The following is a 22,439-nucleotide window of genomic DNA, read 5'->3' as shown; positions in this document are numbered from 1 at the left end:
GTGGGAGCGTGGGCAAAGGCCAGGTGGTGAGTGCTTCCCAGATGTGTCATCATCTAGAACAGCTTTTGTCATTTCTGGTCTTTGACACTTCTGTTTTAATGAAGCAGTATCATTCTTGTAAGATTGTTGAGTAAGAAATGTGTTTAATTTGTAGATATTGGTGAAGTGTTTATATAAATGTATAAACATATTCCTTGTCTTAAACTACTAGGTACTGGAGAAGATGACTATGTTGATGACTTTAATAGGTAAGAAAAACAGCTAGGCAACTATATAAAAGTGTACATATTTGTAAATAATTTCTGAATACAAATGGGTGTGGCCAAATTACATTAGAGTCTTATTTTGGTATTTTTTATTCTTTTTTTCATTATGATTGAAGATGAATGAAAGTTAATCCAAAATTTGTATATTTTGGACCATTTGTTTTCATTAGAATATAGATATCTACCTTATGTTGAAGGACATGGTAAGAATAAAAGAATAACATTTAAGAACCAGGCTGAGGCCAGGCCGCTGGTGACTCACACTTGAAATTCTAACTACTCAGGAGGCTGAGACCTGAGAATGTAGTTTGAAGCCAGCTTAGGCAGGAAAGTCTGTGAGACTCTTACCTCCAATAAACTACGCAGAAAAAGCCAGAAGTGGTGCTGTGGCTCAAGTGGTAGAGTGCTAGCCTTGAGCAAAAGAAACTCAGGGACAGTGCCCAGTTCCAGAGTTCATGCCCCAGGACTGGCAAAAAAAATTTTTTTTTAAATAGGCTAAATGTGGCATGCCTGTAATCTCTACTACTCAGGAAACAGAAAAAAGGATATGGAGTTTGAGCCAGCTTAGGAAAAGTTACTGAGACCATCAAAAACAAAATATGAACAATAGGACTGATAGTATGGCTTTAGTGGTAGAGTGCTTGCCGGTCATGCACTAGGTCCTAGATTCAATCCCCATTACTGAAAAAAGAGGAGGAGTTGCCTGTTTTGTGGTAAGTTAAAACAATTGCTGGAAGTGGTGCTGCGGCTCAAGTGGTAGAGCACTTGCCTTGAGCTGAAGAGCTGAGGAACAGCATCCAGGCCCAAAGTTCAAGCCCATGACCGACCCCCCCCCCAAAAAAAAAATTGTCCCCTCTAGTTATTATTCTGATTCAGATGACATTTAACATTTTGTATCAGATAGCTTTCTTATATACATGAAGATAGTCTATGAGCTGTCTAGTAATATGGAAGTAATATTTGTTGTGGATCTGATCGCAAATCTTAAAATTAGATATGATTATTTTGATTGTTTTTGTCCCATTGGAAATTTGTATTTATTTTATTTATTTATTTGGTGCGGTCCTAGGGCTTGAACTCAGCACCCGAGTGCTATCACTGAGCTTTTTTTGCACTAGGCTAATACTCATCCACTTGAGCCACAGCTTCACTTGTGGCTTTTTGGTGTTTAATTGGCTATAAGTATCTCACAGACTTTCCTGCCCAGGCTGGCTTCAAACTGCTGTTCTCAGATCTCAGCCTCACGAGTAGTTAGGATTTTAGCGGCATGAACAAGTGGCATCCTCCTGTCTTTATTTTTTAGCAGAATAACGTACCCAGTTTTTTTTGAGGAGAGTATGACATAGCTGAAACGTTAGAAACCTTGGTTTCTTGCTACTGTGTTTATTGTCACAGGTGAACTTTAGTTCTCATGGCCACTGAATTGAGAGGATTATTGCTGCTGCCTTTGCTAAGTTGTTTTAAGGGTTGCATAAAATGATATGTATGAAATTTATATTTGATGTTACATTTTACTTAAGATAGCTATAAATTTGAAAACTGGTGGTTTTTCTCTTAAGAATCGTTATCTCTTCTTTTCCCTTTTATAATTAGTGCCAGCCACCGCTCAGAAAAAAGTGAACTAAGTATTGGTGAGGAGATTGAGGAAGACCTTTCTGTGGGAGTGGACGACATCAGTACCAGTGATAAAGTATGCCGTTATCATTTCCCATAGAATGCTGTGTGCCTGTTCATTGATCTGCGGGGAGGCTTCAGGAGGTTATTCTCATTAGCAGGAAAGCAGTTGAAAATTGTGAAAAGTGCATGCCAGAATTACCTAATAAGTATGCAAGGCTGTCTCTGTGGTCGCATAACTTGAAAGCTCAGTGCTTCTTACAGGACTGACTTGTTACCTGGTCGCTCGGCTTACTGCAGCGCAATGCAGTGAGGGGCGCCACAGGGATCAGAACCAGCATCAGGATTTTCCTGCCTTGGTGCTGTGCAGGTAGAAGTTGTATAGAGTGTGGTCGGCTCAGGGGCAGCTGTTATACGTGAACAGGTAAGGCATGATCAGACTAGAGCCAACAAGAGGCAGGAGGCCAGAGGTACATGGTGAACAGATCATTTGGGTTCACAGTGGAGCTTTTCATGCATGCACTTAAGATAGTGAAGGATGGCACCTTAGGATCATGTCTGTCCATATGAAACAGTTGTTCTCACAGCTCCAGGGGGGTCTGGCTTCCCTGCCCTGGAGGAGTGGGCTGCTGCCTCCCAGAATGAGCAGGGCTTGCCCATGTGTTTGGTTATCACATGAGGGGGAGGCTTTCATGATCTTGAAATCAGAGTCAGCACAGCTTGGGTTTGCATTCTTGTTTGTAGATATATGTCATCATCTTACATTTGCGTTCTTTATTCATTAGGTGAAACAATGCCTACCTCACAGTATTGTTTTGAGGGCTAAATGATAATATGTATATTCCTTCTCTGATGCCTTATACTTTACAGACTTAAACAATATGATTTCATAAATGTTATACAGAATGGTCTGCAAAGGGAAGTGCAATCAGTTCTCTTTATGTTATGAATGTAGAGGCCACCTGTTAACCTCCTGGCATTATCACCAAGTTCAAAATTAGACAAGAACACGAGATAAGAGAAGATATAAGTAAGAGATATGAGTCGTGGTGTTGAGCTCCAGTGGGTACAAGTTCTGTCTTGTCACAGACACTTGGGTTTTATCGAAGAGTACTATTCTGTTGTACCATACACCACCCACTTTACCTTTTTCCATTTCCTGGTGATTGGGATGCAGATGTCTTTTCAATGCTGATTTCATTTCTTCAGCACACTGATGTCATTTCTTCTGGAGAAATACTTAGGACTTGATCATGAGTTCTATTTTTAATTTTTAAAATTAATTTATTAATGGGCTGGGAAGGTGGCTCAGTGGTAGAGCACTTGCCTTGCATGCATGAGGCCCTGGGTTCGATTCCTCAGCACCACATAAACAAAAAGAAAAAAGCCGGAAGTGGCGCTGTGGCTCAAAGTGGTAGAGCACTAGCCTTGAGCTGAAGAGCTGAGGGACAGTGCCCAGGCCTAGAGTTCAGGCCCCATGACGGGACCCCCCCCCCAAAAAAAAATTAATTTATTACTACTACTATTATTTTTTTTTTTTTGCCAGTCGTGGGGCTTGAACTCGGCCTGGGCACTGTCCTTGAGCTTTTGTGCTCAAGGCTGGTGCTCTGCCACCTGAGCCACAGCTACACTTCTGGCTTTTGTGGCGTTTAATTGGAGATAGTCTGTCAGGCTTTGCTGCCAGCCTGGCTTCAAACCATGATCCTTAGATCTCAGCCTCCTCAGGTCACTAGGATTATGGGTATGAGCTGCCAGTGCCCAGCTTCTGTTTTTAATTTTTAATTTATTTAATTTATTTTTTGTCACTTGTGGAGCTTGAACTCTGGGCCTGGGCACTGTCCCTTAGCTCTTCAGCTCAAGGTTAATGCTCTACCACTTGAGCCACAGCGCCACTTCCAGTTTTCTGAGTGGTTTATTGGAGATAAGAGTCTCATGGACTTTCCTGCCCAGGCTGGCTTTGAACCATGATCCTCAGATCTTAGCCTCCTGAGTAGCTAGATTACAGGTGTGAGCCACTGGTGCCTAGTTTTTAATTTTTTAAGAAGCCTCCATTCTATTTTCTGTAATAGCTGTGCTTATTTCCATTCCTACCAACATTCTTGTTAGCACTTGCTCTCTTCTCTGACTTTTAAAAAATTGTTACTAAGATTTCTGAGTCCTTTATATATTCTGGATATTGGTCCTTTTTCATATTCTGCAAATGCTTTCCCCCTCTCTGTCTCTGCCCAGTGATTGCCTCCTTGCTGTGCAGAGCTTTTTAATTTTTTTTAATCTCATTGTCTACTTTTGCTTTTGTTCCCTATGCTGTCTGGTCCAAAAATACCTTTGTCCTGAAGCATTTCCCCTGTGTGTTCTTCTGGTAGTTTCATGTCAAATATTTAAGTTTCTAAAAATATTTTTTGCCTTTTTTTTTTTTTTTGGTCCGGTCGTGGGGCCTGAACTCTGGGCCTGGGCGCTGTCCCTCAGCTCTTCAGCTCAAGGCTAGCGCTCTACCACTTGAGCCACAGCGCCACTTCCGGCTTTTTTTTTTCTTTTTGCTTATGTGGTGCTGAGGAATCAAACCCAGGGCCTCGAGCATGCAAGGCAAGCGCTCTACCACTGAGCCATCTTCTCAGCCCCTATTTTTTGCCTTTTTATGTTTTTTTTTTTCTTTTTGCTTATGTGGTGCTGAGGAATCGAACCCAGGGCCTCAGGCATGCAAGGCAAGCGCTCTACCACTGAGCCACCTTCCCAGCCCGCCTTTTTATGTTTTTAAAGGAGGAAATTTGTCTACTTATATCCACACCCTTCTATTTTTTATAAAGACTCACATTGCTCCTTACTCAATCTTGCAATCCAAAACATTACCCTTTGTAATCTTACCTTCAAACTATAGACTTTTCTGTATAAGCTGGATTTGCATTCAAAATATAAGATCTTTAATGTTCTTAATACTTTTCTTGGTAAGAAATGACTTTACACTAGGAATACTATGGGACCAAAAGGGAGAGAGAAGCTCTATTTACTTACATAAGAGGATTTTAGTCCTGACTTGGTTTCTCTGCATACAAAGAATAACAACACGACCAGATGTGAAGAGGCATCTTGGCGCTATCTTGGGAGGGAACCTTCTTGTCCCCACAAGATGCCCTTGCTCTTGTGTATTAGCTAGCCCAGTCTATCGCACTTCTTCCCTACAAGACCACAGAGGAGACACCATAGGATTTTCAGGCCATGTTTTTTTTTTTTTCCATATGTACTCCATTTGACCATTGGATTGAGAAAATGATCACAGATGATACACAGGCAAGCGGGTCTGGCTAGATCCTGTGGGCCAGTCCTGATGTAGTGACTGGCTGCTCCAGGTAAAGATGCTCTAGATGAGGCTGAGAAGATATGTGGGACAATCTGCTGTATTTTTTCCAGTTCTGGAGCCTGTCTTGAACTTTGGTTTTGCCCTTACTTCCCAGCCTTTATTATGCTTACATAACACAAAACATTGACCTCAGGAGGCTGCTAGTCTACTAACCAGGCCTGTGGCTTCCTAGCACTTAGATTTTCCAGGTGTTTTATGAGTTTAAAATAGGAAGAAGGTTATAGAGTATAAAATACATTATTGCATTGTACTTTTAAACTTAATTTATACTCATATTGACATTCTTTTTTTTTTCCCCTTGGAAAACAAAGCTTGATAATCTCACACAAGACCTGACAGTCTCTCAGCTCAGTGATGTCGCAGACTTTCTGGAAGATGTGGCGTAGCCCGAAGAAGGACGTGTTCTCACCAACACAGACAAGGGACTCATCCGCTCCATTTGTTTTGTGTGTTTCAGACAATCACTTTTAGCTGGAATGTCTGCTCCCTATTGGTGCCTTGCATTTCAAAAAAGACTTGCAGATATTTTTAAAATTAACTTTTCATTTTATGAAACAAAATACTTCCCTATATGAGCCCATGTGTGTAAGATTTAAATTATTCTTATTTTGATTTAGCTGTACATTTCTCTGAGGAAATTGATAGTCTACACTCAAAGTTCATTACAGGGAGGAACTTCTGTGCTGAGTAGTGCATAGAGATGGGTCACTGAAGCTGTAGTCTCTTCTGGCTTCAAGCATGGCTGCTGGGGTGCCGAGATCTTTGAAAAACCATGCCTTGCCCTAGGCTCTGAAAGCAGGACCTGTCTACTGTTTGTATCGGGTTTGTATCGGGTGTGCCAGCACATAATGGTGCAGTGACCTGGTACGCTGGTGTCGTCATACTCATGTGAAATTTGATGTGTCAACGTGAATTTGTATTTCTTCCATTTGGAAGGTTTGTTAGACCATTAAGGTTTTATTAAAATACTCTTGTGTGGCTATTTAGTTCTGCTTGTTTTAAAGAAACCCAGAAGTGGTTATGACTTTTAATTCAGAGTTGTAGATGCCAGATTTACGGTTGCCGTTCTGCCTTTAGTCCATGCACACAGCTGCGTTCACACAAGTTCTCTTCATGACATAACTTATTACTTGTAAAGATGCCTTGAAACATATTAAAACCAAAATGCATCTGAAGTCAAGCAGTGCTTTTATTTCAGATCTGACTGTATTTAAATCCAAATTGGAATGAAAGAGTAGTAATGGCCTAAGACCATATATGATCAGTTTGGCAATCTTCACTGTAAATAATTTTTATTGTAATCCTTCAAAAATACAATTGCAAGTGGTCTTATAAGAAAGCATTGTGGCCAGGTGCTGGTGGCCACACCTGTAATCCTAGCTACTCAGGAAGCTGAGATCTGGTGATTAAGGTTCAAAGCCTTCTGGATGGAAAGTCTGAGATGCTCATCTCCAGTTAACCACTTAAAAGAGCTAGAAATGAAGCTGGGCTTCAAGTGGTAGCATGCCAGCTTGAACTAAAAGGCCTGGGATTCACGTCCCCGTACTAGCATCAAAAACAAAAAAGTATGCTGCTACTGTGATGTAGGTTACTGACATATATAGTGCCAGGTATTTTAAAATGTGCAAGTGGGAAAAACAAAGAAGATGTTTACATATCCTTATGCATGTAAGTAAAGCCTAAGGTATTCAGTTTTTTGTGCTTTTCTATTTCAATTATGACTTCACTAATAAAAACAGCATAATAGACCTAATTTGTTCATCTTAGTAAATATGCAGATTTCCAGTAATGCCAATATTAACGTATTTATCAGACCCTACAATGTAGAGGAAATGAAATTTAGTAAGGATTAAGGCTCTCTGACATTGAGTCTGGCGTTTTAAGCACTAAGTGATGCGGAGCCATGAATGTGGCGAGGAAGCAGGGCAGCAAGAGGGCTGAGCGGCTTCGGAGGCCCACACTGTTTCTGGGTATTTCAGGTGTGGCCTGCTCTGTTGCAGTTGGCTTTCCCGCTCCTGTTGTCCTCCGGTAGACTTGCACTGTGAGGGTGAGATTTGTGCTTGTTGGCTGCACGTTGCCTGTGGTCTCTGGGCACAGGGCTTTTGTGTGGCCCGCTGCATCTGGATGACTGTGGTTTCCTTTTCATATCTCATGCAAGCTGTATTTCAGTGCATGTGGCCCAGTTACTCAGACCTTTTGGATCTCTTAGGAGTATGGGGAGAAAAATGCCAAATTTGCAACTTTGATATCAATACCACATACATACTGTTAAATGCATTTGAATAGCTTTGAGTTCTAATAGGAAAAAGCTTTGTTTCGCATGGGTTCCTTGCTAAGATATTAGCCTGTTAAGCCATAAGATATGAAATGAGCCAGGCATCGGTGGCTCATACCTAGCTACTCAGTAGGCTGAGATCTGAGGATCGTGGTTCAAAGCCAACTCGGGCAGGAAACTCCGTGGCATTCTTATCTCCAATTAACCACCAGAAAACTGGAAGTGATGCTGTGGCTTAAATGGTAGAGCACTCACCTTGAGCTGAAGAGTTGAGGAGCAGCACTCAGGCCCAGAGTTCAAGCCCCACGACCAACCAGAAAAAAAAAAAAAAGATATGAAATGACAGACTTTACATATGATCAATGTTTTCTTTTTATTGGAAATAGGAAATATATTTTATAATAGCCTTTTAGTATTTTAGTGACTTAAAAATCCCACTTTTCATTCACTGATGAGCTTTACAAAAGAATAGAAGCACTTCCTTGTTACTTTCTCTGTACACTTTGTCTGAGGTGTGCAGTAGCAGCTGTGGCCCGTCACAGACCCTCCTGGGACGGGCCATCCTCACCTTCTGCCTACTCAGCAGCCCACACAGGCTCCTACACAGGTCAGGCTCAGGATCCCTCATCATGTCTCCCCTCTGGATGGCCTCCCCAGCACTGCACAAGCCTGGTTTGTCTTGCTCTCATTTTCAGACACATGTCTAGACTAAAGATCCTCTCTCATTGTCACCTTTGCCCTGTGTTTTGTGCATGTCCTTATACTCTGCATTGATCTTGCTTACTCATTTATTTTCCATTCATTGTCTGTGACCTCCATGACAGCAGGGCGATCTGTCTATCTGTAGATGGCATTACAAGCACTATTATCATACATTACCATTCTAACCATCAAATGGTGTGTGGGCGAGTATACATAAATACATATATATATATATATATATATATATATATATATACACACACACACATACCTCTACAAGTATCTAGATATAAGATGTATAATATTTATGCAACATAACTTTTGTCATATATAACATTAAAATATAGGCCACCTTAGAATGCTTGTCAACATAGGAAGCTTTGCAGGTTATCTTGCTATTTTTTCCAGATTAGTTCAATTTTCCACTGTGGTTTGATGAGCGTGGTTTCAGAAATAATGTACCTGCTGAGTGAGGGCTGTTAGGTAACAGCCACCATGCTATGGAAGTCCACATCCCAGTCCCTCAGCCTTGGAACCTTGGGTGATAGGGCGGCTCAGGGAGGCCTGTTCTCATTAACTGAACCTTGAAACATTTGACAGAATAGTGAACATGGACTTAAAATGCAATTCTGTTAATACTCTTTCTTGATACTGCCATTTGCTCACTCACTTGCCTGCTCAGCTAGTGTTCTACTTGAGCCATACCTCCAGCCCTGTTTTTTAAATTATTATTTTAGAGATGGGGTTTTCAGTCTAAGGCTGCCTTTAAACCATGATCTCAGACTCTTGAGTAGCTGGGATTATAGGCATGAGCCAACAGCATCCATCTAATTAATACACTTAATGCTGTTGATAATTGTTAATATTTTTTTTTGCCAGTACTTGGGCTTGAACTCAGGGCCTCATACTTTTGCTTGGCTTTCTTTACTCACAGCTTACACTACCACTTGAGCCATTCCTCCAGTTCTGACCTTTTGCTTTTTAATTGGAGATAAGAGTCTTGTGGTATGTCTGCCCAGGATGACTTTGAATTGTGATTCTCATACGTCAGTCTCAAGTAGCTATGATTATAGGCATGAGCTGCCATTTTTTTATTTAAGATTTTCACTAAGAAAAAAGATCATTCTAAACTGAGTTCAGTTTTTCCAGTGGGGAGAAGGGGCCACCATTTGCTTGAGATTGCCTTGTGACTTTGAGAGTTACCCCAAAGCTGCTGTGAGCTGTGAAACCACAAGATGGAGGAAGCCATCTTGTTACTGAGTTACTGTGCAGAAGAGATTCCCTTCCTCTAAAGCTACTTAGATGACTGGATTTTGATGTAAATGGAAATGAAGTTCTAGTATGTTTAACCATTGGAATTTGATTAGCATTTGAACATAATTTTAATTTTGGAAGAATCATAGTGTTGGGATGGATGTATACCATGACATCTTTTAAACCCATATCATCCATGTACCCATGCTTTTAGTACTAATAAAGGTCTGCTCTACGTTAGGCATCTTAACAAAAGTAAGTTTCCTATGATGTTGTTTTCTTGTTATTTGCTTTATTACAAATAACCAAGCCAGGATAGTCAATAATGGATGTGATTAGGGCTTCGTGTGGTGGCTCCTTGCCCACAGCAGCCCATACAACAGGCAGTCACCAAGACAAATGCTATGGTATGAATCTTTAATGTCTTCCACAAGCTTCTGTGTTGGGGGCATGGTCCCCAGCTGGTGGCATGATTGAGAGGAAATGGAACCTTTTTGGAAGTGGGGCCCACTTGAAGGAAGTTAAGTCCCTGGGTTGTGCTCTTAAGGGGCGCCTGTGTCGGGCACTGCGTAAGACACTTGGGCATTGTATCTACAAAACTCAGCCGCACAAATGTGTCATTTCCTTCCAACTTTCCGAAGAGATGGCTCCTTGAGGCATGACCAACCTTGGGTCAACAGCCTAATCTGGAACTGTGGTTTGGTTGTTTAATGGAGTCTTTTTTGGGGAAATTTTCTGACAAGTTAGACCCATGTAAAATCAGATCTGTAGTATCTAGCTGTCTGTCTATCCACTTGCTTGAGTTAACCCTCCAGTTTTTACCCTCATCATATGACAGATACATCGAGGTGTCCGTACCCCCACACATCGCAGTGAGAAGAATGAGGCTCAGAGAGGATAAGTGATTTATATCACCCAGTTTATCAAGTCTTCTCCCAGAGAAAAGCCTGCATTCCGTGTCCTCTCCTCACAATCCCTAGCACCTTGGACTCAGACCTCATCAGTGCCATGTGTCCAGCCTTCCACCTCTGGTTTGTGCCTTTTAATACTGTAACTAGAGAGAGAATTTCAACCTTAAAAGGAAATTCGATAGTTGCAGAGTGGAGTATGGAGGAATGACTTCAGCTCCCTCCCACCCCACCCCGTCTTCATCCAGTGACAGCAGCATCCCTGTAGAAGGCTCTGCTTGACAAGATATTTGTACTGTCTCCACGGTCCCCTAGCCTTTTGTGGTAACCACACCAGGTCTCCATAGAGGAGAAGTTGGAAAGGAAGTCCCTGGACCACTGCGGAAGCTTCTAGCATGTTCCTCATAAGGGCCATTTACTGTTTTTCTCTTTCAAGTTAAAACCTCTTCCTCTTTGTAGATGACAAATCACAAAATTGACTTGCACTAGATTGCTGCAGCCTTCTCTATCTATGCATCTACTAAGGTGGACTTGAGATCAGGTCACAGATTGTTGCAAAAATGAGATAAGCTGTGTTAAAAAAAAAAAAACCCAAAAAACAGAAAACCACACTCTAGTTTTTCATGCCAGTCACGACTTTGCTTATTCATTCACTCCACACCTGCCCGTTACCGGCGGTGCTCTAAGCCAGGAAGACATATCAGGGACAGGAGAAGCCCAGCACCCTCCTCAGACCCTGGGCAGGGACAGGCATGCTGGGGAGGGGCATAGTGCAGGGAACTCTGGTAAGTGGGGAGATCCAGGAGAGGCTAGCCAAGTGTCCGGGCGCGGCGGGGGGGTGGGGGGTGGACAGTACAGCAAGGCAGAGCACTGTTACCAGGGTAACAGTTACTGGTGTTACTGGTGTAAACAATAGGAAGGAGGGAGACCACCAAGCAGGTGGAGACAGTGGGGCCAGACTCTCAGATAGGCCCTGGTTCCCAGTGAGGATGGGGGAGGAGCAAGGTGGAGCATTGAGGGCCACGGAGGACCTCCCGTAGAATAGACATGAATAGAGCTAACAGCCTTAGTCTTGTACCGAGTAGAGCGCAGACAGTGGAGGTAAGATGAGGAGAAGAGCACTGTGTGTCAGGTGAGGGAGATGGCCAGATGGTTAACAAGGAATAGGGGATATATGTTTATTTTAAATCCTGAACAAAAGCTACCCTTCGTTTTTGCTGGTGTGTCTTATTGAGAAATAGAGCTCAGGTCTGGATCCAGGGTTTGGGCCTCTTCACCTAGAGAGGAGCTGCCCTGGGTTGGGGGGCGGGGGAGATGTCAGCATAGGGCTTCCGAGGTCTGGAGCTCCAGAGGTCTGGACTGTGGATTCATTTAGGGGTACAAATAGGCTGCAGTGGGCCAGGTTATGTCTGCCTGGAACATGAGCTCTACAGATGTGAGCAGTTTGGCTGAGCCCATAACTTGGATGTGGGGTGGCCGTTAGGAAGTGAGCACAGGAGGTCACGTGCAGATGGTGTCAGGGATGGCGTGATGTACCACACAGTCAGGGCCACCAGGTCAGCCACGTCCCGCATGGAGGCTGGGGGCAGTATCTCCCGCGCCTCCCTGGGGACGCCCTTAGCTGCTGCTGCCTCCCTCCCGAGCTGGTTTGGAGCACGTGGTGGAGAAACTTAGCAGTTCATAGTGGAGATGTCCAGTTCTGATGTGAAGTCGCTGAGGGCTGCGCCCTGTGTCTGCTGCTGCTCAGAGCAGAGGGCTCAGCAGAACAGTCCACACGTCTCTTCTGTTATCCTATGATGTTGAAAATGGGAGCCGGCCACAGCAGTGTGGAGAGACAGGCCGGTTTCCGGCTGCTCTCATGTTTAATACTCGCAAGTTTTCCTGCAGAAGCCTTGCAGCGGGCTAGCAGGCAGGGCGGTGCTCTGCGCAGAAGTCAGCCTCCTATCTTCTGCCTGTATTATTTTTGTACTCAAGCATGGACTCAAGGCCTAGAGACTGTCCCTTAGACTTTTTTTTTTTCCCCTTTTCTCAGAGCTTGTGCTCTACCACCTGAGCCACAGCTCCAGTTCTGGATTTTTTTGTGGTAAATTGGAATTGAGTCTCATAGACATTTCCTGCTGGTGCTGGCTTCAAACCATAATCCTCAGATCTCAGCCTCTTGTGTAGCTAGGATTATAGGCATGAGTCACCAGAGCCTGGCTTGTCCTTTATTTTATATTAAATGCATTTCTTTTCAGGGTTATTTCAGTGTACTTTGGCAAACTCATACCAATGAGCCACCCCCAGAACCTTCCAGCACCCCAAAGGGCCGTTGCTGTCATTGCCCCTCCCCATCCCAGGCAACAGCTGTTTTTTGTCACCATTATAATCACTGTCATCTCACAGAATGTACTCTGTGCCTGTCTTCTTTCCTGCAAGATGTGGCCTTGCTCCTAAGTAGTTGGGGGTAGCTGGTCGCTACGCCACGTGAGTGCTTGAGACTGGCTGTGACGGGCGATTTACACCACAGGAACTGGCAGGTGCTAGCCCTCAGGGCTCTTCTGGACAGCTGCTGGATGAACACGGACACCCGCCCCAGCACACCTCTCAATACTCAGAGTAGCCTCCTGGCCGCTTCTGTCCAGAAGGGCAGCTTTTCTAGTGTCTGCGTCTCACTGCCCCGTCCCCTGCCCCTGCCCCTGCCCTGCTCACACCGACTCTCCCACTTCCCCTGTGAGTTCTTATACCATGGCCTCTAGGCCTGCTCTGCCGACCTGGGCATCGCAGGGAGAGGTGGGGACTGTCCTGAGTCAGCCTAGCCTGACTCTGGAGGACGGGTGCGGGCACTGTTTTCCATTGTCGTAGCTCCTGTGAGGACAGCAGCAGGAGGTGTGGGCCACCACCAGTGCCCTTATGGTTCGTCAAGAACTGTGCAGAGAAGGGGGGCTTTCCAGAGGAAGCTGCCTCCCCACGCCTGAGGGCAGACTCCGCACGTGCCCCGTCTTTCCTGGAGGGCTCAGGCCGTGCTGGGAGGTAGGAGTTTTCTGATCTGTCTCCAGCAGCGTTGGAGCCCGAGGCACTCAAGGCCCCTGTGTCCTGGCTCCTGTGGACGTCTCCCTCCTCATGGCTTCCCGGGAAGCTTGAGACTGCCCTGATAAAGGATGTTATAAAGAAAAAAAATTTTTTAAGAATTATTCCTGGCCCAGAAGTGGGTATACTGGCCTCCTCCCCGAGCCTTGCATCTCAAGAGCAGGGAGGCCCACGGAGGCACAGGGGCGGCCCTGGCTCCCCTTCCCTCAGCTACGCAATGAACAGCTGCCTGCCCTCCCACAACCAAGGCCTGCCGTTTCTCCCGACACAGACAGCACGCGGCGTCAGAACTGCAGCCTCTAGCGGCATGCTGTGCCTGCATCCCCTGCAGTGTCTGCCGTGAGCTCCTGGGGCTGCCGGACCTGCCATGTGTGTGAGGAGGCAGACATCGTGCAGAACTGACCCAGCTCCTCTCTCTCAGCCAGCATCAAGTACTCAACGCCGAGGTCTGGTTCTGCCCACGGCTAGCTGTGTCGTCGTCGTCTTTGTGGTCGTCTCTGTGAAGGGAAACCTGGACAGCTGCATTTGAACAGTGGCTCTCCGGGAACGGAGGACTTGTGGTTAGACAGCACTGGGGACTTCGTGAGCAGCACCACAGTCTCTGTTTCATTTCTAGCCTATCCCCCTGGCTCACATGGTCACATAACCACACCGCACATTCTCATCCTTTAATGTAACAGAACAACGTGCTAACACCTAAACTCTTGGGATTGATTTTTGACTTAGGTTGTCATTATACTCCTGATTTATTTTTACTGATCTATCTTTATGGGTTTTGCTCATACTGGGCAAACACTACCACCGAGCTATTGCTTCCACCCATGTCCTTGATTAGCACTGTGTGAGGCTCCATAGGTCAGGACACACAAAATGCCCTCGGCATTTACAAGGGAAAAATGCCAGCTTGTGGCTCAGAGTTGCAAGGTCCTTCGGTGGGGATGTGGGACTGGCTCTGAGGACTTTCCTCCTGCCCAGGCCTGAGGGCTTTCTGTTTCAGGACGTTCTGTGTCAGGTGAAGTTTTGAACAGCAGTGGCTTGTTGGACAGCTGTCCTTAGATGAACGGATACAGAAAACCATCCTCACTCTGCATTCACCTCGGTCTCCATGTAGTTCCTGCTATGTGCCAACCCTCAGGAACAGGAGGGGAACTGAAAACAGTTACTCTTTTCTTCCGTGAAAGGTCTGCAATCTGAAGACAGCTTCCACGCTGCCCACAGTTTTCTCACTTAAGGATAGAACGCATACCTATAATGATTCTTTCTAAAGGAGAATGTTCCCAGGTGATGGACCGTTCAGGTTACATTTCCAAAAGCAGCTCACATCACTTGTAAGGTGTGGAAGGAATGATTTGTTGTTGTCCGATCACTGAAACTAATGGTGAGACTATTGCTTCCCATGTCTGGAGTCTGGCTGCAGAGAAGTGATCTTTGGGAAGATTTTCCAGCTCTCCCCATCAGAAGGTAGAGTGTGTTAACCAAGGGTGTGAAGGAACTTACAGTGAAAACTATAAAGACTTAAGGAATTGAAGAAGACATTAGGAAGTGAAAAGACCTTCCATGCTCCTGGATTGGTAGAATTAGAATTAATATTAGAAAATGGCAATACTGCCCAAAGCAATCTAAAAATTCAAAGTAATACACACTACTAACACCACTTTTCTAGGAGATAGAGTCAAAAAAACTTCATAGGGAGCCATAAAAGGCACTGAATCACAAAAGCAATCCAGAGAAGAGAAAGTAGGACTAGAGGTATAGCTATAACAAACTTAAAACTCTACTCATGAAAACAGCTTGGTGGGGCTGGGAAGGTGGCTCAGTGGTAGAGTGCCTTGCATGCCTGAGGCCCTGGGTTCGATTCCCCAGCACCACATAAGCAAAAAGAAAAAAGCCGGAAGTGGTGCTGTGGCTCAAGTTGTAGAGCACTAGCCTTGAGCTGAAGAGCTGAGGGACAGCGCCCAGGCCCAGAGTTCAGGCCCCATGACTGGACCCCCCCCCCCAAAAAAAAAAGAAAACAGCTTGGTACTGGCACAAAAATCAATCCTGAGCACCAATGGAACAAAATAGAAGACCCCAAAATAAACCCACAGCACTATAGCCTTCTAGAATTTGATAAGGGAACCAAAAACATAGGCTGAAAGAAAGCCTATTTGACAAATGGCTCTAGGAAAATGATATCCACATGCAGAAAACCCTTATGTATCACCTTGCATCAACAAGAAAGAAGAGGAGGGAAAGTCAGAGGAGGAGGAGGAGATGGTGTGTGTGTGTGTGTGTGTGTGTGTGTGTGTTGCTTTATGAATCCTCCTTGGTCTGAGGCCTGCTCTGGTCAGTGGAACATGATCAAAGGGATGGCCTGTAGATTCCAAGTCTACCCCAAGGGATCTCTGTTGGAAGTGGGCCTCAGTCTTAGAACAGGTGTGGGTACACCTGCTGTGTGTGAAGAGTGCACAGTGGGAGAGAGGGTCTTCCCAGCATGTTCTCCAGCAGCATCTGCGCATTTACCGACAGCCCTGTGGTGTGAGCGGTCCAGTCACTGTGCGTGACTAAGCCAGTCACTGTTGGGGTGTGGCCATTGTGGACCTAACCCAGGTCCTCTGCAGACTTGTGAGTGATGAAGTTCGTAACTGACTCTTCACACTTCCAGCTCAGAATTCCAACCAATGAACAGACAGGAATTTTGTGCATCATCTGCAGTGCCAGTGATCTATCTCAGATTTTATCACTCAGGAGGTTATGGGCATCTTTTCTCTTTTCATCCGAGCCACCGACTAAAAGAGTTAATAGCATAGCCCAAAGCATTCCGCAACAAATTCTTGTTATGCTGGGAAAAAAAATTCCTTTACCCTTAAGGGTGATCCTAAGTGATCAAATCAATAAAGAACCTACCAAGTGAGTACAAGGATGCAACCTCCTCCTTTATCCAGAGGATTTTAAAAGAATGTGAAGCCAGGTGCCAGTGGCTCATGCCTGTCATCCCAGCTACTCAGGAAGCTAAAATCTGGAGATCATGGTTTGAAGCCAGCCCTGGCAGGAAAGTCTGCTAGACTCATTTCCCATTACAGAAAAATCTGTAAGTGGCACTGTGGCTCAAATGGTAGAGTGTGTTAGTCTTGAGCAAAAGGAGCTCAGAAGAAGCTCCTAGGCCCAGAGTTCAAGCCTCAGGAATAGAAAAAAAAAATCAAGGTATTTGTGGAAATAGAGCTCTTCTAACAGCCAAGTGTCCCTAGGGTGCACCAAACATACCAAGCAAGCAGCCAAGACTGCTGGAGATTTTGTTACATATGAAATGTATTAATTAGTATCAGTTGTGCAAGAGCCTTTCAATTTATGCATACGATGTACCTTAATCAAAGTTATCAATTCTATCATTTCCCTCCTTTCCTCTCCCTGTTCCCAAACCAGCCTTAGCAAGCATCTTTGCTCCATTTTTAATTTTTTTTTTATTGTGAAAATACCTTACAGAGGGGCTACAATTACATGGGCAAGATAATGAGTACATTTCTTATCAAGCATTGTTGCCTCCTCCTTTGTTTCCCCTTCCCATCCCTTTCCATCCTCTTTGCTCCATTTTTATGCATGTATGTAAAGTATTTTGACCATTTTCCCCTTTTCACCAACTTTTTTTTTTGGGTCCAGTCGTGGGGCCTGAACTCTGGGCCTAGGCGCTGTCCCTCAGCTCTACAGCTCAAGGCTAGGGCTCTACCACTTGAGCCACAGCACCACTTCTGGCTTTTTTTTTTCTTTTTGCTTATGTGGGGCTGAGGAATCGAACCCAGGGCCTCATGCATACAAGGCAAGCGCTCTACCACTGAGCCACCTTCCCAGCCCAACCTCTTCCAACTTTTATTCTAAGCTGTCCTTGCTCTTAGGATTTCTATTGTTATTGTCTGCTGTTATTCTGATGGGATTTGTGATAGCTTTTTCTTTCTTGCTATTTTCAGTACTTGTTCCTTATTCTCTGCATTTGATCTATAATGTGAGTATGGATGGTCTACTCTGTTCTGGTTTGTTGAGTACTCTAAAGCCTCATATAGTTAGATGGGCTTCTCTTTTTCAAGATTTTTGAAGCTTTCTGCTACTTGTTGAATGTTTACTTTTAGCTATCACTCCCTCATCTTCCTCTAGGCCCATAATTTGCCCATAATTTTTTTATTTTTTTAATTTTTTATTGTAAAGATACTGTACAGAGGGTTACAGTTACATGAGTAAGGTAGTGAGTTCATTTCCTATGGAACATTGTTACTCCCTCCTTTGTTTTCCCCCTATTATCCCTTTCCTCCCCACCTCCCTAACTCCTCCCTCCCCCCAACTCCAAAGTTGTAAAGTTTGTTTTCAACATAGTGTCTTGTACATCTTGTTGTTACAATGGGTCAACCTGTATCCTTGTTTCAGCATTTTGTTATTTCCCTTCCCCTCCCCAAGTTAGAAAAATGTATATACAAGATGCAGGGCACCAGAATCAAATGCAGTGAAAACAGGGGCTATACAATAGGGGAAGAACATACAAAAGAAAAAAATCACACAGTACATTAAAACAACAGCAACAAGAAAAAACCTTGTGTCCATATCTTGGGGATTATTTCACTTAGCATCATCTTATATGGTCATATGTACATAGCTTTTGACCTTTTCTGCTTGTCTGGTAAGATTACCCTAGATGTATACTAGTTATTGCAAATAAAGGAAACCATGGGACCTGTGTTTCTTTGGATCTGGCTTACTTCACTTAATATCATTTTTTCCAAGTCTTTCCATTTCCTAACAAATGGGGGCAATGTCATTCTTTCTGATGGAGGCATAGAATTCATATATATATATATATATATATATATATATATATATATATATATATATATATCACATTTTCTTGATCCAGTCATCTACTGAGGGCCATCTGGGTTGGTCCTATGGTGAATAATGCTGGGATAAACATAGCTGTGTTGGTAGCTTTATTTATGGCCTTGTTTGTGATGTTTTGGGTAAATGCCCAAAAGTGGGATTGCTGCTGTGTCATAGGGAAGCTCTATGTGGAGTCCTTTGAGGAACCTCCATACTGCTTTCCAGAGTGGTTGAACAAGTTTACACTCCCACCAACAATGTAGTAGCATTCCCTTTTGGCCACATCCCCTCCAGCATCTGTTGTTGTTAGAGTTCTTGGTTATAGCCATTCTAACTGGAGTGGGGTGGAATCTCAATGTTTTGATTTGAATTTCTTTTATGGCTAGAGAAGTTGAGCATTTCTTTATGTGTCTATTGGCCATTCTTTTTTTTTTTTTTTTTTGTCAGTCATAGGGCTGGAACTCTGGGCCTGAGCACTGTCCCTGAGCCTCTTTGTGCTCAGGGCTAGTGCTCTACCACTTGAGCCATAGAACCACTTCCAGTTTCCTGGTGGTTAACTGGAGATGAGTCTCATGGACTTTCCTGCCCGGGCTGGCTTTGAACCACGATCCTCAGATCTCAGCCTCCAGAGTAGTTAGGATTACAGGCATGAGCCACTGGTGCCTGGATTTGCCTCTGTCTTTGAGCCATTCTCCCCTGAAGCTTACAGATGATAAGAATGAACGATAAGGAGCTGGGAATGTGGCCTAGAAGTAGAGTGCTTGCCTAGCATGCATGAATCACTGGGTTCAATTCTCCAGTACCATATAAACCGAAAACACCAGAAGTGGTGCTGTGGTTCAAGTGGTAGAGTGCTAGCCTTGAGCAAAAGCAGCTCAGGGACAGTGCCTCAGACCTGTCAAGAAAAAAATAATGAACAGTAAAAGGGGTATAGATAAAGACATCAGTGAAATCAGAGAGAACATAAGCATTTGACTTAATAAACAGCAAGAATTAAAAGGCTAAATGAAAATCAAGCAAATATAAATAAATAGCCATAGGAGTAAAAGAAATACAGCTAAGCAGCTAAAAGAGATCAAAGAAAACAAATGTAAACAAAAAGTAATCCCATTTGTCAAACCTTCCTTTGATTTGTTGTGCTTCTGGGTCTTTATTATGAAACATAATTTTTTTAAAAAACAGTCTCAAATTTCCTGCAAATTTATTTCATGTTTTTTGAATTTTTTTCTTCATTCTCCACGATGTCTACTCTATCTTTAAGCCTAGAAATTCTGTATTGTATCTGCTCTGCTGGAGAGGCTTTCTAAAACTTTATTTTTATCTCCTGGATAGTGATTTGATTTATTTATTTTCAAGATTTCTATCTTTTCATTGAGATTATTTTTAACATCTTGCATTGACTTCTTTACTTCACTTTTTGTTTATATTTGTTTTCTTTGATCTCTTTTAACTGTTTAGCTGCATTTCTTTTAAACTCCTATAGCTATTTATTTATATTTGCTTGATTTTCATTTAGTCTTTTAATTCTTGCTGAGTTTATTAAGTCAATTGCTTATGTTCTCTCTGATTTCACTGATGTCTTTATCTATACCCCTTTTGTTGTTCATTTTTTTTTTTTCTTGACAGGTCTGAGGTACTGTTCCTGAGCTGCTTTTGCTCAAGGCTAGCAATCTACCACTTGAACCACAGCACCACTTCTGGTGTTTTCGGTGTATGTGGTACTGGAGAATTGAACCCAGTGATTCATGCATGCTAGGCAAGCACTCTACTTCTAGGCCACATTCCCAGCTCCTTATTGTTCATTCTTATCATCTGTAAGCTTTATAGTTTGAATTTCCTCAAAATGATGGGTGGCCATTGCTCTGATCCTTTGCTGTGTAATTGTTGGTTGTTGGTGGGGTTCTATTTCCTTGATTTCTCATGTTTCTTGTGTCTGCTTCTCTCCTCTGAATGTGCAGACTTGCTCTATGGCTTCCAGACGGAGTCTTCAGCAGTCTCCCCACAGAACTTTCTCTTAAGGTCTTGGGATATTGGAGGACTGACTGCTTACCTTTGCAGCAGAGACTGCCCTCAAATTTGCGTTATCCTATTCTTAGGCAGAGAAGCTCCTCCAGAACCCTGGTGTAGACTGGACTTTGAACTTACACTTGCAAGCCAGAAGCACCATTAGAAAATATCCCTGGTTGGTAAGAAAGATTATTTGTATTAGTTAGTGCACCTTGCAAGAATGTCTGTTACTCCAGGTGGTTTTGCTTTACTAAATGACATTTTCATCACACTCTATGTGCAGCATGCCGACCCTGAGGCCTGCAGCCGCAACCTCGCAGGCCTGGCACCACACCAAGCCCAGCCTCGCTTACTGCACGTCAGTGCGTTCCTGGGGGCTTGATGCACAAGAACAGTGCATGGGAATAAAGGAAGAGGAGTGCGGGGTTTATCGATGAGGGTAAAGTTCCATTATTAACTGTCCCAAGAAGTGTGGTGGAGGGAAAGCTTAAGAGAACACATCAGACTTACACTATTGGTTTTATAAACCTCCGTCAGTGTTTAGAGAAAGGGAAGTACATTCTTTGGGAATGTAGTTGGCATCAGCAGGGGCAGTGACATCCTGTGGCAGCATTCTGCTTGCAAGATAAGCCCTGTGTGTGAGGCCCCGTGGCTGCTCACGCTGATGCTTGCACAGCCTTCTTGTGGCCCAGAGTTAGAGTGTTCTTTGCAGAGGGTCCTCAGATGGAGAGAAGAATGCAGGGAATGTTCTGGGGGGCGAGGGTCCTCAGATGCTGAGAAAAATGCAATCCCTCAAACATACAGTTCATTCTGTCTTACTCAGTTGTCTATATCACAGTTCTGGTTAAATTCAACCTATTCAGCCATTGTTTCTACAGTCTGAAGACAAGAACCTTTTTTTTTTTTTTTTGTCAGTCCTGGGGCTTGAACTCATGGCCTAGGCACTGTCCCTGAGCTTCTTTTGATTAAGGCTAACACTCTACCACTTGAGCCACAGTGCTACTTCCAGTTTTTTATATGTATGTGGTACTGAGGAATCAAACCCAGGGTTTCACGCATGCTAGGCAAGCGCTCTACCACTGAGCCACATTTCCAGCCCAAGACAAGAATGTTTATGGGGACCATGTTACGTGAAATCCCTGTGGCTCACCCTGATCCTCATGCGATGATTGGATCTGCTGACTATCCCTCTCTCTAGGGAGCTGTTTCCTTCCTTCCTCCTTCCTCCTTGAACTCTGACAGCGTGTCCCTCTTCTTCAACACAGGATTATCTCCCTAAGATGGCTAGCTGGTTCCAAGCAGTGCAGATAATAGTTGCCATTCAAGTAAATTAAGCAAATCCAGAAAGTATCAATACACAATACTGAAAACACTTTGGTTTGGCAGAAAAGAGTACTTTTTCTCACACTGTCAATGGACTGTAGGCCCTGACCCGGTTGAGTTCCTGGGACTCTCAACTGCATTCACTTCCTTTCTTTGCTATGAACAAGCCAGGCAGGGCCCTTGCTTTTACTGTTCCTTTGGCCTACGTTGCTCCTCCCCGAGATAAACACACCTCTCTGTGATTAATATGTCAGCTGTCTGAACAATCTACCTTTGCTCATGTTTCTCTGGCACCTGTGTACATCTGCCATACCATACGCCTTTTTCTTTATTGTATTTATTGTCTGCCTCCTGTGACAAGATATGAACCCCACCAGGCAAGGGCTTTGCCTGTTCTGATCACAGCTGTATCTCCTATGGCTGAGCAGTGCTCGGCAGGGGGTAGCTCCTTTGTGTTTGTGAAAGGAGTGAATCAACGCGCATGGTGTAAAGGAGACTCAGAAGACCAGGTCGTCTGTGCAGCATTCACCCCTTGTTAGATACTGTTGAGCTGATCGCTTACCATCTTGTATGCTCCAGTTCAGATGTAGTATGAGGGGATAACCTTCATTCTGCCAGTCTTGCTGGTCAGGATTAAATGAAAGCAAATGTTCAATGTTCTTTTTATAGCTTATCACACAAACTTGAAGTAACTCTTAACTGTACCCTTTAGAATCACAAGAAGAGAAAAGGAGAGAGCATGGACAGTATTCTGTTGTCTCGCTGAGGGCTGATGCGGGACTGTCCCTGGCGGACTTACACCAACACGGATGCTTGTTGGTGTTTAA

The 22,439-nt window shown here is 43.9% G+C and overlaps 1 protein-coding gene across 5 annotated transcripts in view; it reads left to right on the top strand.

The window, feature by feature from the left end:
- Cep43 (centrosomal protein 43) overlaps positions 1 to 6,217 on the top strand; it is a 40,085-nt gene extending 33,868 nt beyond the window's left edge. For 4 of the 5 annotated variants that reach the window (XM_070010359.1, XM_070010360.1, XM_070010361.1 and 1 more), the window contains 3 exons: positions 212 to 248; positions 1,860 to 1,956; positions 5,547 to 6,217. In XM_070010359.1, coding sequence (XP_069866460.1) covers positions 212 to 248; positions 1,860 to 1,956; positions 5,547 to 5,621 — 209 coding nt within the window. In that variant the 3' untranslated portion in view covers positions 5,622 to 6,217. Of the gene's footprint in view, positions 1 to 211; positions 249 to 1,859; positions 1,957 to 5,546 lie in introns of those variants that run through there. The other variant, XR_011369299.1, reaches the window with a different exon arrangement.
- Positions 6,218 to 22,439: the final 16,222 nt, after the last annotated feature.

Source organism: Dipodomys merriami, unplaced genomic scaffold, assembly GCF_024711535.1.
Source record: "Dipodomys merriami isolate MVZ:Mamm:240054 unplaced genomic scaffold, mDipMer1.0.p SCAF_8, whole genome shotgun sequence".
NCBI classification, from domain to species: Eukaryota; Metazoa; Chordata; class Mammalia; order Rodentia; family Heteromyidae; genus Dipodomys; species Dipodomys merriami.
Note: the sequence above shows the minus strand (reverse complement) of the source record. Positions and strands in the feature narration are given on the sequence as shown.